The 17,728-nt window shown below is 45.5% G+C and overlaps 1 protein-coding gene and 1 long non-coding RNA gene across 3 annotated transcripts in view; both read left to right on the top strand.

Moving 5' to 3' along the window:
* LOC307205977 (5'-nucleotidase domain-containing protein 2-like) overlaps window positions 1-16,101 on the top strand; it is a 28,813-nt gene extending 12,712 nt beyond the window's left edge. The window contains exons 6-15 of one of the 2 annotated variants that reach the window (XR_013834205.1): window positions 1,592-1,720; window positions 4,750-4,810; window positions 5,506-5,608; window positions 6,468-6,569; window positions 7,555-7,636; window positions 8,324-8,410; window positions 8,546-8,686; window positions 9,263-9,327; window positions 9,773-9,931; window positions 14,849-14,984. Coding sequence is in view for 1 of the 2 variants with exons in the window: in XM_079958728.1 (XP_079814854.1) it covers window positions 1,592-1,720; window positions 4,750-4,810; window positions 5,506-5,608; window positions 6,468-6,569; window positions 7,555-7,636; window positions 8,324-8,410; window positions 8,546-8,686; window positions 9,263-9,327; window positions 14,849-15,110 (1,032 nt within the window). In the remaining variant the exon portion in view is untranslated. Of the gene's footprint in view, window positions 1-1,591; window positions 1,721-4,749; window positions 4,811-5,505; window positions 5,609-6,467; window positions 6,570-7,554; window positions 7,637-8,323; window positions 8,411-8,545; window positions 8,687-9,262; window positions 9,328-9,772; window positions 9,932-14,848 lie in introns of both variants that reach the window. The other variant, XM_079958728.1, reaches the window with a different exon arrangement.
* On the top strand, window positions 1,727-3,210 carry LOC307206055. The gene is made up of 2 exons (XR_013834242.1): window positions 1,727-2,109; window positions 2,140-3,210. It is a non-coding gene; the product is annotated as an uncharacterized lncRNA (long non-coding RNA).
* Window positions 16,102-17,728: the final 1,627 nt, after the last annotated feature.

The raw sequence follows: 17,728 nt of genomic DNA on the forward strand, positions 1-17,728 counted from the left end.
ATGCATGGCAAACTGAGATGCTGGAGTAAGGATGAAGTGGTCTTCTTTGAAAAGGGGCATCCATAGTGAAGTTTTCGTCATGTTGGCAGAGCACCCACATGCCAGTACTGGCATTACCCTTGGAGCCAGTCCTATATGTACATAACTAACCAGAAGTAATTTGTCGAAGAGGTGTGAGCCTCTCTAGCCGAAGGTGTAATGTTGCCCTGACTCAGAGGACTCAAGCGCCATCCCGCTCCCCAAGAGTCAATGGCAGATAAAGCAGACTTGGCCCCTTTAAATAGGGTTGGCATACGTCTGGTATTCAGCCCTCGTAAACAGCGTCCGGGGGGAAATCGATGAATGTCCAGGAAAATCCGGGTGTGTGGCAGCCCATGTCAGAAGTGTCATTTTTGGTGAATTTCATTAAAAACAATGAACAACTTAACAACTTTGCCCCCCACCCCACCCCCGCAAAAAAGAGCTCAACTTTTGTGTCCAGTTTTTCACTTCATGGGCGCAGAGCCAGCAACTGAGATACAGCTGCAGCTCCTGTTTAAGGCTCGGTCTGAGGATGACTGTTGCCGAAGGAAGACCTGAGCTCTGCTCTTACTGTGCAGATAACCTGAGCTCTGTGTGTGTGTTTTTGGCTCAACATGAGATGAAATCGTTACTTTATTTTATTTATAAAATTTGTATGCCACCCTTCATTCAAAGATCTAAGGACAATCCGCAGCATAAAAATACAAGATAAAAACACAAAATGCATAATAAAAACAAGAACAAACCAAACCAATGACCTCCTCCTCCCCCCACTCTCAATGCACCACTTTCACATCCTAAGGTACCACCGTCCTGGTCCTGATCCTGATCAGAACATTCCATAGGTGCTATTTTATGTTTTTTAAACAAATGAAAGAACATGAAACTATGCATTTAACATAGTGTGTTGTTTGACACTCAGAATGCAGTGTGGGTAGGCAAGAACTTCCCGGTGAAATAGTCTTACGGCAGCCCCTTTCCCCTGCTCATGGAGGGTGCTCTGTACCTCCTAGCTGCCTTTATCTAATCTTGATGTCTCTTGCCTTCCCCGTTTTTCTTCAGTCTGGATCTATGTACAGTGGTACCTCGGGATGAGAACGGGATCCGTTCCGGAACCCCATTCGCATCCTGAATAGAACGTAAGATGCATCTGGGCGTGCTGTGTTTCGCTGCTTGCGCGCATGCGCATGACGTCATTTTGACCGTCTGTGCGGGCGGTGAAACCTGGAAGTAATGTGCTCTGTTACCTCCGGGTTGCCACGGAGCGCAACCCGAAAATACATCCTGAAGCACATTTATCCTGAGGTATGACTGTATCTGATAAATCAAATAATGGAAGCGGAAGTAAATATGCTCACTCTCACTTAATTGTGGATTTTGAAGGTGGTTGGTGAATGTAGGGCTCTGATGTGTAGCTGGACTGGATGAACCAGGAATTCTGCAAAGTTGGACACTTACAGTCCTTGCACTAGCAAGAAATGGGTGATGAGTGCAGGCAGTTCTGATTGAGAGTTGCTGTTCAAGCCAGGAACAATCTTTTGTTTGTCCTTCCCTCCCTTGGTCTTCCCAGGGTCCAGCCATAAAGCAGTTTATGGACATCTTCTCTCTCCCTGAAATGACCCTCCTGGCCGTAGTCAATGACTTCTTCATCACCAACGACATTGATTACGATCCCATCCATCTCTACAAAGACGTAACGGTGTGTTTCCCTCCACTTTCCTGCATATTCTGCTCTTGTTGCTGAGTGTTGAGATGTAGGCTTCTGTGTTGAGAATTGGCGGGAGGATTGTGGCTTGCGATGTGTCCCTTTTTTGGTGGGGGGAGGGAGGGCTCTGTGTTCTCTGTGGTTCACCCTGCAGGCAAACTGAGGAGGAGGAGGATTTGAGTGCTCTCAAGGGCTCTGTTCAGTTCTTTCTTTTTTACTACTTTGTTGTGGGAGGGAGTGACGTATCTCGCCACAGCAGAACAGGCTGTCCTGAACCAAGGAGAGAATTGGGAGGGGCTGCCTGCTTAGCTGCCAGGGAGGCTTATCAAGGAGCCCAGCTGCCCCAAGGCACACGGCAGGGGCCTCTTTCTCCTCCTCTGCCTGTGTTTTGAAAAGGCAAGTCTCCTTCTTAGTTGTATCTTTGGAAACTTGAGACATCTGGCTCTGCCTCTCAGACTCACAGCTTCTCTGGAGCCTGCCTGTCTCCTTGATCTAGGGCAAGAGGTCAGAACAGGCATTGTCATAAATAGCATTGCTCCATTGCTGCCTCGATGCACGTAGGCCCTTTGACTATTCCAAGAGACCTCTTTATTGAGCATTCCTTCCGATTTGTTTGCAGGAAGATTAGATGGCAAATGCTCATTAGCAAGCCAACTTTCTGATTTGTTTGTGGGGAGATTAGATGACGTTGTGTTGCCCCACACTTCCCAGTGCATTTGTCCATCACTTTTCTTATCACAAGAAGTCTTAAGGGGGAAGCAGGTTTGCTACACAAGACCTCCCAATCAATGATAATTGCACAATTCTATTAGCCTCCCGGAATGTGAATTTGCCTCTATTTGATTGAATTCCACCTGAAAATAGGGACAGGCTTAGGGGGTTCTCATGCTTGTATTCTACAGTGAGGGGGGAAAGTATTTGATCCCCTGCTAAATTTGCCCGTTTGCCCTCTGATGAATAAATTACCAGTCCATAATTGTAATGGTAGGTTTATTGTAGCTGAGAGAGACAGAATAACAACAGGAAAACCTCCAGAAACCCAGAAGACAAAAGTCAGAGATTGATGTGCATTATAATGAGTGAAAGAAGTATTTGATCCCCTATCAACCAGCCAAATGTCAGGCTACCTGGTATCTTCACTGTATGTAATGAGCTGAGATTAGAAGCACCTGTAATCCCAGACATTTGTCTTCTGGGTTTCTGAGGGGGTTTCCTGTTGTTATTCTGTCTCTCAAAGCTACAATAAACCTACCATTACAAGTATGGATTGGTCATTTCTTCTTGTCTGCACGCCTATCCACATGAGCAATGGAAAGCACTGTCACATTATTTCCTGTCCACACTAGTGGCTAGTAGTTGATGGTATGTTTTCACACTGTGTCTTATTGTCCCCTCCTCTCAGTACTTCCCCACCTTCCCTAAGTTCCAGAAACGTGAGGCCCATTGTGGGTATGCACACATGTATTCATTTTCCTATGGAGGCAGCCAAAATTTTTTTGGATACAACTTTTCTGTTATGCCAGATTTGCATTAAAAAACAGTTTTTTTTTAAAAAAAAAGACCACTGAGGAGTGCTGTCAGGTAGGGGTGTGCAGCAAAATGTCACCACAAATGTAAAAAAACACCTGTCTGCAGAATGCATTTTAGAGTGCAAGCTGCCAATGGGATGTTGTCAGTGCCGAAAGTGTATACACATGGAGTGCTTAGAAACCATTTTAAACCACTGTGTGCGCACCACTTTTTTGGAAAGTAGCTGGGAATTTCTCTGTGTTTAAAAGAGGAAGAAAGACAGAAACAGGCAAGGACCAAGCTAGTTGTAACTGTAGCAAGGTCTGCTGCATTTATTTAAACAGGTAAAAACTGTTACGATATGGATGCAATGCAGCTGCAAAGTGCTAGCTTGAAAAGTAAACATGATGGGAATGTTGGGACTGCCCATGGGAAACAGAGGGACAGTCAGTTCACAGTGTGAAGCACCGGAATTAGCTCAGAGTGTAATATGAGCTCTTCCGTTTGTTCCTGTCCAGAAAGTGTTTGTCACTAGACTGCTGGAGTTTGAAGAGAGCAGTCATGTTTTTTGTAATGCTGCAAAGACAGAAATAAAGGCATGTAAATACGTTTCTGTCTATCTCTTTCCCCTGCCCGGGGGGGGGGGCAGGAAAGAGGGTGTGTGTTCTTCTCACGCTGACAAGGATCGCCTATCGAGACCTCACCCGGATCTTGCTGGGGAATGCAGCCAGGGAGATCAACAGGGAATCATGCCGGGTGCCTGGGAGAGTTGCCAGTTTCTCCTGATATGGGCTTGATTTCCGACAAAAACACCCGTGAGTTTTCTCAAATCAGATTTGGGCTGTGGTTCAAACGGAGAGGTTTTTCCCTTGTAAATGCACACACACACCCCCGACACACTGAAGCCGCTATTTGCCCTATGGAGGAAAACAAGCAAGTATCAGTGTCTCTGAACTCCCTCTACCCACATCCCTGTCAGGGAAAGCAGGGCCAAAAAGGAAAGGAAACCCTCTTCCTACAGTTCTGGAGTCCCAGTTGGATTCTTGTTACCCCCCACAAAAACTGGTGGCTACTGTTACTTTTTTCTTTTCTTTTTAAAGCAAGTGATCCAGACATGGATCTCTAAACTGGTTTGGCCATCGGAATATGTTGTAAAGCAGTGGAGCAACAGAGGCAAGTGATTTGTGGGAGGCTGGGGTCAGTTTGCAAAAGTTTGCAGTGCCTCCCCACCCAACTAGGTAACCTAGCTTGGGATAGAGGGGCAAGTGGGGTGATTCCGGCTCTTAGCCCCCCCCCCCCTTTAGCCCAAAGCCAGCTTGGAAGGGGTGCAGAGCAAGGGAGCGGTATAGCCTTCCTTTCCAAAGTACCATCTCTCGAAAGCAACTTCCAGGGTGTTGGTGAAGCACTGGAAACGCAGGTCAGGGGGAGCTAGACCAGTGTGCACATTGTTAAATTTGTTTGTGTATTTCTGATGTGTTTTTTAAAAACTATTATTAAAAAAAGTTTTTCAATAGGATGCCATCCGGGATGTCCATATTAAAGGCTTTATGTACAAGTGGATTATGCAGGATCTGGGTGAGTATCCATCTGCCAAGGGGCTGAAGGCAGGGCAACCACACAAGCAGAGGGCTGCAAGGGATGCAAATGGCCTTTCCAGACCTGCTGCCTTTCCCAAGGGGAGAGCATCCACCCACTAGCTAAGCTGTAGAACAAAACACGCTGGTTAGCTAGCCTAGTGTGTCGGAAGTGAAATGTTCCACAATGGGCTGTTTTTCTGCATGAAGTAATTTAGCAGAATGGCACAGAGGCTTAAGCAAGTGAACCAAGCAGTGGACTGCTCAAGGGAAGGCAAAACCAAAGATCAGGCCTGGCTGAAGTCTCTTCGTCTGTGCATTCTCTGTGCCTGGACCAAGCACATTCCACACCAAGAAAGCTAAATTCTGCAGTCACAGGAGAAGCCGGGAGACTGAAGCCCCACGCTTCGTCTCAGAAATCAGAGAGGGATTGGCCAGGTGCTTTCATGTGCATCTGCACAGCAACAAGGGCTAGAAACTTGCTTTAAAAGGGGGGGGGGGTTTGCATTGTGCCACATTGTGTACTTTTTGTTCACTTCCACAGGGTAGGCATATACACAAAGCCCAGCCTAAGTCAGAAAACGAAAACAACAATCCTTCCAGCACTGCTCCTTCCCACCCAGTGAACCTCGTTTCAGTTTGTCTCTTGGTTCTGTCTGCATGGAGAAGTTTTTAATGCCCATCTTCCCTCTGCAGAGAAGTACATCCTGCGTGGGGATGAGACATACGCCGTGCTGCACCGCCTGGCCAAGTGTGGCAAGAAACTCTTCCTCATCACCAACAGCCCTTTCAGCTTTGTGTGAGTCTGAACATGGCAGGGCTGCAAGCTAGAAGTAGGCTGGGCATTAGCATTGTCCTGGTCCAAAACTGTTGATCTACAATAGACTTTATTTAAACTCTGCTTAAATGCTGACATTGAACCACTCTGTTGGAATCTCTAGGGCTCTCCTGCATCAGCTGCTCCTGCATTTTCATAGAATTGTAGAGTTGGAAGGGAGCCTGAGGGTCATCGAGTCCATCCCACTGCAGTGTAGGAATCGTAACTACAGGTGGCCATCCGACTTCTGCTTAAACACTTCCAATGAAGGAGAGTCTGTCAAACAGCTCTTGCCATCAGAAAGTTCTTGTTTGGTCAGAATCTCCTTTCTTGTAACTTGAAGCCATTGGTTTGGGTCCTGCCCTCTGGAGCAGGAAAAACTAAGCTTGCTCCATCTTCCATGTGCTGGCCCTTGAGATAGTTGAAGATTTTTTTAGGTTTGACCTAAAGTGTTACACTACTAGCCCCAGCCCTATAGGCGGCTCAGGCTGACGGCTTACACTAATTTGACAGCCTCATGGTAGATACGAGAATAAAGGAGGAAGACGAATAGGGAGGGAGCACTACTGTGGGCTGTGAGAAAGGAGTGAATTGTAGCCGCTCTGAGCCCGGCTTTGGCCAGGGAGGGCGGAATACAAATAAATTATTATTATTATTATTATTATTATTATTATTATTATTATTATCTCCTGCACTCTGCTGATTCTTCTGCTGGAATATCTGCTGCCCTTCTCAGGCTTCCTTGGTCTCTGTTGCAAGAGCCCATAGAAGCTCCCTCTGCTGTCTGCTACTGGTGACATTCCCTCTCCTATTCCTAATGTGCCTTTTTCCTTCTTTCCAGCAATAAAGGGATGCGGTACATGGTTGGTAAAGACTGGCGGGACTTCTTTGACGTGGTCATAGTCCAGGCAGACAAGCCTCATTTCTTCAATGATTGTGTCAAGTAAGTGTGGCCCACTCTAAAGCTCCTGCTGGGTTCCAGATCCTGTATGCCACATTGAGGGATGAGTTCTAGTGCATCCACCTTGGGCGGTTGGGGGGCAGAGCGCACAGCCTGAAGTCTGGGAAGTGGTACTGGCCTTCGCACACATCACACCAGTCAGTATAGAGACTTGAGCCTTAAGAACCTGGCAGGTTGCCTCTGGCCACTTTGCAGAGAGCCAGATATTCTGTTTGCTTTCTGTTGCGGGGGGGGGGGGCATTCTGTGTAAATCTGAAATCCTGCTATCTGCCCAACTGCATCATTTTCCTCCTTTCTTTACTTTAAAAAAATGACTTAATACTCACCTGCTTGATTGCCCTAAATATTCCTCTGCTTGCTTTTCTGTGAGACAGAAAAAATAAGTGTGTGGGGTGGGGAAGGCTACACACTTACACTGGCTTGGGACAGAAATGCTTGTCTGCTTTTATGAAGATAGGGGTGCTTTGTAAATTATACATGACTTCTGAATATTCTGTTTTCACTTCCTGTCATTCTTCCCCTTCTTTCCTATATCTTGTATACTTTCTTCTCCTTCCCTTTTTGTGTCTTACTGACATTTAAACCACATGGAGGTTTTATTACAATCAAGAGGTACATATATTTTTGTTAAATAAATAAAAGAATGAAAATAAGTCTTTAAGGAGGTGCATCTTAAATTGCACTTTTTATAATATTGCCAAAATGCAATACAAAGTCAAAGCTCAAATACAAAGCTCCTGGTTTACCTTGGCTCCAAGAGCCACTTCACACAAGAATTTGCAGAAAACATCTACACAATCTTATGTGTAGGTTCCCCCAGAAACAGTGTGAGGGTGGGCAAGTGAGAATGATTTTGTGGGTTTGGAGGCCAGGTGCTGGGTCCCAGGAGCTCATGCCCCCTAGCTCTGGGAGAGCAGAGGGTCTTGTTGGCACCCCCCACCCACCCCCCACTTGCTTCTCTCCTCAGACCTTTCCGGCGACTGGATGCTAATGGGGATCTGCAGTGGGACAAAATAACTAAGCTGGAGAAGGGGCAAGTATATAAGCAGGTGAGGAAATGTATTGTGGACGATAAAAATGTCATGGTGGTGGGATTGTCTGTCTTCTGGAAGAATGGAATTAATACACCAGATCTTTCCATGCTTGTAACTTGGGCATGTCAGTCCTTCAGCATATCATCATCTGTACACACACACACACACACACACACACACACACACACACACACTTTGTCTTTTCTCCACTTGGATATTCTTGAGGCAGCTTTGGATGGATGTCAAATCAGATACCTAAGGGATGGGGGAAGTAATCTCCTCTCTCGCAGGTCTAATCCAGTTCCACCCTATGACAGGAGCCTGTGTGGCCCTTCAGATGTCAAGCCCTCTCTGTCTCTCTCTCTCCGGTGGTGAGGAAACGGCCTAGTCTGGCCTCACCGTCGCCATGGCACAGTGGGCAAGCAAGGGAGAGAAGAAAAGCCCACTGAGGGCTTCTTGCCCAGCGCTCTCTGTTTCTGGAGGTTGGCACCAGGCTGCCTTCTCCATACCAGCAAGTAATTCCATATCTTTTGTCAATTCTAGGTCAAAATTCAGCCTCTTATATTTAACCTCATTCTATATTAATGTAAAAATTGTGTAGCCATTTTGTTCCTGTATTTATAGAACTCCTTTAACTGACACCACCTGTCTGGTGATTTTAATGCACCCTTTCTCATTCCACTGTCAAAAAATAAAATATAGGGCAACCTCGTTGACTTCCTCCAGCTTACAGGCTGGCGTGGATCCAAAGTTCTCTACTTCGGAGATCATCTCTACAGTGACCTGGCGGTGAGATCTTTGGGCCTTTTTCTCTGGGGCCTGTGGGAGCTGTGACCTGACTGAGTTGAAGGGAGGGGAGGATGGGTGAAGTTGCTTTGGGCTTGCCTATGCCTTCCTCCTTCCACTGTACCCATCTCCCCACAGGACCTGATGCTGCGCCATGGCTGGCGAACAGGGGCCATAGTTCCCGAACTGGAAACAGAGACCAAAATGGTGAACACAGAACAGTACTCACAAGCACTCACCTGGCTGCAGGCCTTGACCGGCTTGCTGGAGCGCATGCAGGTAGAGGAGAGTCCACTTGGTGGCTGAGAATGGAATGGGGAAAGGGCACAGAGCTCTTCATGGAGGGCTGCTCTTGAGAGATGGCAAAGGATGCTAAAATAGTATAGCAAAAATCCTAAAATGCTAAAATTGTAGAGTTGGACGGGACCCAGAGGGTCATATGGTCCAACCCCCTGTAATGCAGGAATCTCAACTAAAGCACACTTGGCAGATGGCCATCCAACCTCTGCTTGAAAACCTCCAAGGAAGGAGAGTCCACCACCTTCTGAGAGAGTCCCTTCCACTGCCAAACAGCTCTTGCTGTCAGAAAGTTTTTCCTGATCTTTAGTCGGAATCTCCTGTCTTGTAACTTGAAGCCATTGGTTATAGAATCAATCCATTGGTTATAGAATCAATAAGGTGCCCTAAAGACCAGTTAACATAGAAGAAATGAAGTTTCTAGCTAGCTTATGGGCTGTGGACGTTAATCAGTAGGTAAAAAGGCGGATTTCTTCTGCAGAAGTTGGTTTAGTGAGTTTTAAGGCAGGATGGGATCATCAAATGCATTTCTAACCACTTGGTTTGTTTCTCCAAAAGATGTTCAAGGATCCAGAAGCTCAGAAGGTGTTGCAGGACTGGATGAAGGAGCGACAAGAGCTCAGGTAGCATTTTATCTCGGCCTTCCCATGCGCTTCAGTGTGCCGGATCCAGGGTTACAAATAGCCACATGCCTGAGTGTCTGTGGCAAATCAGAGTTTTATCCAGGCCAACTAGCCAAGGATGTTTCGGGGAGCTGGGGCGAGGCTGTACATGTGGTGCTTTGCTTTTTCAGTCTGTAGTATTAATGTCAACTTGCAGGGTCATATCTTCTTTGCATGCTTGAATAGATGAGATGAGATTTACAATTTATACCCTGTTTTTCTGTTAAAATAATACTCAAAGTAGGTTACAATGCAATACAAAAATACAATGTACAACAACAAAATATGAAATACAAAGGTTGATCTACTTATAGTTGCTTTTCCTTCTGAATTCTAGCTCCTCATCAGGTTATTCTGTCCCACAGAAAATTCCATACTCATCTGGATCTCCCCTCTGTTGTCCTAGATTCAGGACTTCCACGCCCCTTTAGCCTCATTATACTTGTACACAAGGGGTTGAATCTGAACTTGGGTCCCATTGACTTCAGCAGATCAGCTTCATGACTTAAGTTCATTCTCATTGATTTCATTGGGAACTAGGTTTCCCTGTTGAAACAAAGCCCAGGTAATTGTAACTACTGTATTTGCATTTCTTCTCCACCCCATGCTCTATTTTTAGATTTGTAAACACTTTGGAGTGGAGAGTCGCCTCTACAAACTAATGGTGGAGCTACATAAATAAGAATTTTCCCTCTCTGAAGGTGTGCCCATTTGGAAGAAAGGCAAATAATATTGTGTCTGTAGGTAGCGATTAGTAGGGAAACGTTAAAGAGGCCCCTCCAGCTAAACAGATTAAGAATGGGAATCTGTGCTCCTGCTGCCTCCTGAATTCTAAATTTCTGCAGTTACTGTTGGCCTGTGGCAGCTGCTTTATGCTTTGTCTTATTTTTTGAAACCCTTAAATCTCCCTGCCTACTTACAGCTGACTCCAGGTTTGAGAAGACCCTGTCCAGGTGCCCTCTGGTAGGCTGTCTTCTCCATCATCAGTTGCCCTCCTCCATTGGGCTTAACTGGCAGTGGGCAGCAGCAGCAGCAGCAGCACTCCTAAGCATTGCCAGGTGACTGGCTCTAGCCTGTTTTTCATTTTCTACAATGGCCCAGATTATGAGCATCATGAGCAATTCAAATGGCAGCTGGACCCAGCTTTTTGGTGGCACTTGGAGCATCAGGCCTGAGTTGCTGGAGTTTCTTAAAGGGAGCCCCAGCAGCTGCCAGGTGTTGACTCTGCCTAGTCTGCCTGTAGCAAGTGGGCAGCTGTTTAGTCACTGCCATGCAGAAAATGGCTAGTTTCTCAGTGTGGGTTGAAAGTGTACTAACGTTCCTGAGCACAATTCAAAGTGTTGGTGCTGACCTTTAAAGTCCTAAACGGCCAGCCCTGTATATCTGAAGGAGCATCTCTACCCCCAAGAGCACTGAGGTCCAGCTCCGAGGGCCTTCTGGCGGTTCTCTTATTGCAAGAAGTGAGGTTACAGGGAACCAGGCAGAAGGGCTTCCTGGTAGTGATGCCCACCCTGTGGAATGCCCTTCCATCGGATGTCTAGGAGATAAATAATTATCTGATTGATAGAAGTCATCTGAAGGCAGCCCTGTACAGTGGTACCTCGGGTTACATACGCTTCAGGTTACATACACTTCAGGTTACAGACTCTGCCAACCCAGAGATATTACCTCGGGTTAAGAACTTTGCTTCAGGATGAGAACAGAAATCCTGCTTCGGCGGCATGGCGGCAGCAGGAGGCCCCATTAGCTAAAGTGGTGCTTCAGGTTAAGAACAGTTTCAGGTTAAGAAAGGACCTCCGGAATGAATTAAGTACGTAACCAGAGGTACCACTGTATGGGAAAGTTTTTTATGTTTGATGTGGTTTTATAATTTGTAGGAAGCCACCCTGAGTGGCCAGGGCAACCCAAGTCAGATGGACCGAGTAAATAATAATAATAATAATAATAATAATAATAATAATAATAATAATAATAGAATCCATTTATTGTGGGTATGGATACTACATGCACAGCAGTTTCAAGTGGATTTCCAGTGACCTCTGAACACTCCAGTGGTGGTTTTCAGTTGACTGTTGGTGAGAGAAGTTGAACTGAGCTGAATTTAGCATTTAATTAAATAGAAGTAATAGCTGTTTATGAGAAGGTGGCATGGAAGAGTTTCCCCAGTACAGTTCGGTCTCTGTGAGGTGGTCCCCTCCTTTGCAAGGTCTTCTTTCAGAAAGCCGTATGTTGCCTAAGGAGAGCCAGAGTAACTTCTTATTTGCTGGGTAAACACAACAGCATTCCATGGGAGAACTAGAGGGAGACAGGGAGCTACGTGCCCACTCCTTCAGAGGGAGTGTGATCCCGTCAAGAGCAGGCAATCTCCCACCCATCTGGTCTGGGGATCTGAGTGCTTTAAAAAAGAATCATTTGAAAACAATAAAGTATTCTTGCTAATTTCAAGGTTGCCAGGGACAATGTGTACTAGCCATAAAATACCAGGGTGGATAGGAATCTTTCTAAATTCCCCCTGAGTGAGGGAAACCAGTTGCATCTCACCAGAGAGGGCATTTCATAAACAGGGAACAGCTGTCAAGAAGGTCCTTTTGCAAGTTAGCATAGCTAACAAGTTAGACAGCAGTATCACCAGCAGGGCCTCCCGTGACTAGTAACCCTGGATAGTCTTCCTCTGTGAATTTGCCTTTTAAAGACACCTAAGTTGACAGCCACAACCACATCTTGTATCAAATTCCAGAACTATTTGTACTAAAATATTAGTGCTTCTTTTTGTCTTTCCTGAATCTCCCAACATTCCATTTCTTTCAGTGACCCTGGATAGACAGGGAACATTTCCCTCTCTGTTTTCTCCTTCTAATGCATAATTTAATAAATTGCGGCATATCTTTTCTCTTACTTCCTTTTTTTTCTAAACTAAAAAGCCACAAACGTTGTAACCATTTCATGTAGGAGAGTTGATTTTGTTTCCTCTTTTCTGTACCTTTCACAGCTCTGCACTCCCCTTCCTCTGAGGTGCTGCAAGCAGAACTCTTTGCAGTATTCCAAGTGCAGACATCTGTAGAAAGTCCTCCTGGTGGCAGTCTCATTTGTGATGTCTCTTGTTTTGATCCCTAGCACAAAATTCACTTTTTACACAGCTGCTGCACACTAGGTTGACATTTTTATTGAGCTGTCTGCCATCGCTCCAAGAACTCTTTCTTGGTCAGATCACAAATGTGTGTGTTGCCCCAGTATGCATTCCTTTACACCTGCTCACTTTTTGAGCTCTTCACAGTCCCTTCATTCCCCCCTGCCCCCTCCCAGTGCTAATGGTCATGTTGTGCGGCCTGAACAACCTTTCCTTCTGGGTAAATACTCTTTCTGTGAAAATTCCATGAAAGAATTCACAAATTGAGGCTTTTGCTGCTACTGGGTTCTGTCTCATCTGGTGGGCTTGGATTTCATTTCTATAGAAAACAATGGTCTGGGCTGTGCAACTGGATAGCTCTCTAATGGCTCCCCTACTTGCATCTATAGATGCCATGAGCTGCTATTAATTGCCCTAACCCAGGGTCTTCAAACTAAGGGCCGCAGGGCGGATCAGGCCCGCCAGGGTCCTAAATCCAGCCCTCCCTGCCAGTGGTGTAGCGTGAGGGGTGCAGGGGGGACCGGGCGCAACATCTGGGGGGCGCGCTCGCACTCGCAGCTCTCTGCCCCTACTAAAATCCACGGGGTAGGGGGCGCAAATTACTTGCCTTGCCCCGCGTGCTGACAACCCACGCTACGCCACTGCTCCCTGCTGCTGCTGACTCTCTGGCTTCTGGCTAGCCACCACTACTTCTGCCACCACCACCGCCACTACCAGTTTCCCATCCATCCTTCCATGGCTCCTTCAAACTACCCATTCCTGTTACATATTCTATTTTTCTTAATCCATTAAACATTCTAATTTCTCTCCTTACAAATTTTCACTGCTGAGCTTATTCCAGACCGGCTAAGGTTCTAACATTTTTACAATGAAATTCTAAATATTCTACAAATGGTTTCCATTCCTCTCTAAAAAATTTCTCTTCTTGCTCTCTAATTTTGCTGGTTAAACTTGCTAATTCTGCATATTCCATTAATTTTGTCTGCCTTTCCTCCTTTGTAGGTACTAACTCCTCTCTCCATCTTTGTGCATATAAAATTCTCACCACCTAAACAGACTAACTGGTTTACTTGGAACCTCGGATCTCACTATACCTAAAAGAAAGGCCTCAGCTCTCTTTGGAAAGGTCTTCCAAAATATTTTTTTCCAGTTCATTATATATCATTTGCCAATATTCTTTGGCTCCACCACATATGATTGAAAGTCCCATCCATAACTTTACACTTCCAATATTTACCCAACTCTGACTTATACATTTTTGCTAAACTGTTTGGTGTCAAGTACCATCTATAAATCATTTTCAAATAGTTTTTCTTAAGAGCATAGCAGGTTGTAAATTTCAGTCCTGTTTCCCACAGCTTTTCACACAAATCTAACTATTATGGCCTACATCTCCTGCCCAACTAATCATTGCTAATTTCACCATTTCATCCTGTCTCTCATTCTTGTAATAACATACATTTTAGAAATTGAACTATCATTATTTTCTATCAGCTCTTTCTGAGGTATGTTCCATGAAACCATATTGTTTATTGACGTCAAATGTTTCATTCACTTGACAGTATTGCAACCAATCTGTCACTTGTTGCCGACTTCTTCCATCTTCTTCAGGCTTACACTAGTATCTGTAAAGTCCAGTAATTCTCTATACATTGGCCATCTTTTTTCCATATTAAGTTTTTCACTGCAATTGCTTTGATGGGTTAAAGCCACAAAGGTGTTTTCCTTTCTAGCAGGTTTTTATATTTTCCCCAGACTCCATAGATATTTCTCCTAATTCCATGATTCATAAAATTCTTACGTATTCTTGCTTTGCCATACCATAGAAATTCATGCCAACCAAATTTAACACCCCTCCAAATTGAGCAATTGAGTTTTCTTCAACTTTATCCATTATTTTAACCAACACAAGCATGCTGCTTTGTAATATAAATGCAGATCTGGCAGAGGGAAGCCTCTTTTTTCCCTAGTATCAATCAATATCTTATATTTAATTCTTGGTTTCTTTCCCTGCCAGATAAATCTAAAAATATCCTTCTGCCAAGAAATATCCTTCTTAAAAACAGCGTAGGTTACTAATTATTGGGGCAATTTGAAATAAAAATAACTTTTTCAATAACACCTTCATTTTTATGACCAAAACTCTACCCAACAGAAAGCTGAGATTCTTGGAGAGCTGCCTTCTTCAGCTAGCACTGCATGCTGCAGTTTCCATGAAAACACCTTGTCCTGATGCAGCTTGCTAGGTCACCTAGCTAGGCACGGAACCTAGGAAGCCAAAGATTTAATTTTGAATGCTGTTGTCTAATAACTCTTTCTCTTTCTCTTCTCTGTGTCCCCTCAAACTTGCTGCAGGGCACTCACCAAAAACCTCTTCAATCCTCAGTTTGGCAGCATCTTTCGCACCTGCCACAACCCCACCTATTTCTCACGCCGCCTGTGCCGCTTCTCGGACGTCTACATGGCCTCGCTCAGCTGCTTGCTCAACTATGACCTCAACTACACCTTTTACCCAAGACGCACTCCCCTGCAGCATGAGGCTCCCCTCTGGATGGATCAGCTGTGCACTGGCTGCATGAAGACTCCCTTTTTGGAAGAGATGGCTCATATCCGCTAGGGACCTGCGCAGGCAGGGCTGCACAGGCTCACGACTCTGCCCCAGACACACAAGTGCAGCAGTGAGGGCTGACTTCTTGAATTAGAGTCCCTGCGGGGTATTCGTCCAAATTTACAAAGCAAGAGTGCTTCCTAGGAATGTCTTAATTGTTAAGGCCTAATTCATCTTTGCCAAGTGGTCTTCAGTATCCAGTCTTGCTTGCAGGCATCAGAAGTGCCTTGCTGGCTCAGACCAAGGTCCAACTAGTCCAGAATTCTTTGCAGGATTCCCAAATCTCAAATTGGCCAGGAGCCCAACAGCAGAGTTTTGGTTGGCCTTCTTCCTGCAGGTGCTCTAGGAAGCTGGGAAGCCTGTCAATTGCTTGTCCGCTGGTGGAGCACCTTGGAGTGGTCTTGCAGTCCTCTCTGCCCTGCCCTGGGGTGGATAATTTCACAGGCAAACTCACTCAGCAGCTGCGTGGGGGTGGGGGTGAAATGTTATTTTGCTCCAACTCACAAAACTACTCAGCCCCCACCCCTTGCAGGGGTGTTCTGAAGTGCTTGATGTTTACGTTTTCCCCACTGCTGGGTTTTTGTGAGGGTGATTTTTGCTTGCAACCATGGACGGTATGGGGTACTGTGGGGAGGGGCTGGGAGGGAAATATCCTGTCTCTTGGTGGGGGGACAGGAGGTGCTAATGGGAGGGTAGGTGTTTGTAGCTCGTAAGTCAAATTTGTACCTTTAATAAAGTTCAGTGTGAAACCTGTTCCTGGTATGTTTATTTGCCAGAAAAAGGGGGTACAGGATCAGAGGTGGGGGGGCACGTGTTTTGGCTCCCAAACTTTCCCTCTTCTACTTTGTCGTAACATGTTTCATCTTTTCTGAACCATTTGCCTGTGATGAGGAGTGGTTTTGGGGTGGATGTGTATTCCTCACTTTAAAAAAAAAATCCTTTTCAAAGTAATCTTCCTTTCTCTTCCTATGTAAATTAAGTAAAGTGTACATTAAGATTTCTTACTCTGTCTAGCGTATTCTGCTTCTGCTAAATATGAGGGTCAATGCAGAACTCTGAAACTTTTCCTGACTAACAGGAAATGCTGTTCACATCCTTGGTCTTAATGAGCATTTCCCACACATTCTTAAAATTTAACTTGAGGGACTAGAAACACACTTTCTAATGGCAGCAGCTGTGTATTGCACAGTCCAGGGCATGGATAGGCAAACTAAGGCCCAGGAGTCAGAGCCGGCCCAATTGCCTTCTAAGTCCAGCCCGCAGATGGTCTGGGAATCAGCATGTTTTTACATGAGTAGAATGTGTCCTTTTATTTAAAATGCATCTCTGGGTTATTTGTGGGCATAGGAATTTGTTCTCCCCCTCCCCCCAAAAAAATAGTCTGGCCCCTGGCCCCCACAAGGTCTGAGGGACAGTGGACTGGCCCCCTGCTGAAAAAGTTTGCTGACCCCTGGTCCAGTGTTACTTTGCTGCCACTTCATGGCCACATAATAAGCTGCGTGGAGAGTGATGTCTGGAATGTTACTTCATGCCATGCGCCCACATAGAAAGACAATGCTACCTTCTGCTGTTTTACCCACACAGAGCCACAGCCTTGTTCAGCCATTTGTTCCATGGGAGAGAATGGAAGGTGACAGTCCCAATTCCCTCTGCATTCTCCTAAAATGGAACTATTGCTACATCCTTTCCCTTAGCCCCAGAGCTTCCGTTTAACTTGCAATACTTGCTTAGCAGGGTGGGGTGAGGTGGTGCTGTTCTTTAAGAGGCTTGATTTGGCTCTGGGATCTCCTGCTGCAGGTCACTAGAATAGTTAACAAAGTGCTTTATAATTTTCTTTACCTTCTAAAAGCCAAGGGCAAGGGAGTAAGCGCTCATTTTCCCCAGAACAGCAGTAAGAATAATGAAACATTATTCTTTATATGGATAATGAAACATCATAAAGAAACAATGAAGCTAAACAGGCGGCAATCCTGCACACATGCAGGAAGAGGTCCCATGGAATGCAGATGGGCTCCTGAGTAAGTTTGCTTGGCCGTGCACTGTAAGCTATTGAGCTCCAAGAGTGTCTTGCTGAGAGCCCTGGACAAACTTGCGGCCATGCTGCCCCTCTCCTCTCACCCCTGTCATTCCTTGCACCATAGACTTCAGGAATAAAGGTTGAATTCCCCCCCCCCCATAAATAACATATGGAGGTTTTCATATTTCTGCCAATATTTTGTTGCAAAATAAAGTCTGCTCTGTATACGACTACATGCTGAGAGGCATAGGAAGTCCTACAAATAAACTGAGTTGTATAGGCTGTCCCTGGCACCTGAAGTCCCCCCCACCCCTTGTCCCCAACTGAAATTAAGGCTAGCTGCAGTGCTGAAGGTTTGACACAGACCCTGGACTAGCTCCAGTAGAAAGCTTTTTTGAAGTCAAATTGGGGGGCAAATGTTAAAAGTTGCCACTGAAAACCCACAATGGTTTCTCCTGGTTGCAATAGGCTCTCAGAGTTCATGGTCCCTCTGCCAGTGCCAGGCTATTTTGTGGTCTAGGCAAGACTACTGGCACCCACCAAAAAATTTGCTAACTTCAATTTTCAAAATTAGGTGTCTTGTGTGAGAGGGAACCTTAAGAACAATGGG

The sequence above is a fragment of the Podarcis cretensis genome (assembly GCF_951804945.1).
Source record: "Podarcis cretensis genome assembly, chromosome: 17".
In the NCBI taxonomy this organism is placed as follows: domain Eukaryota; kingdom Metazoa; phylum Chordata; class Lepidosauria; order Squamata; family Lacertidae; genus Podarcis; species Podarcis cretensis.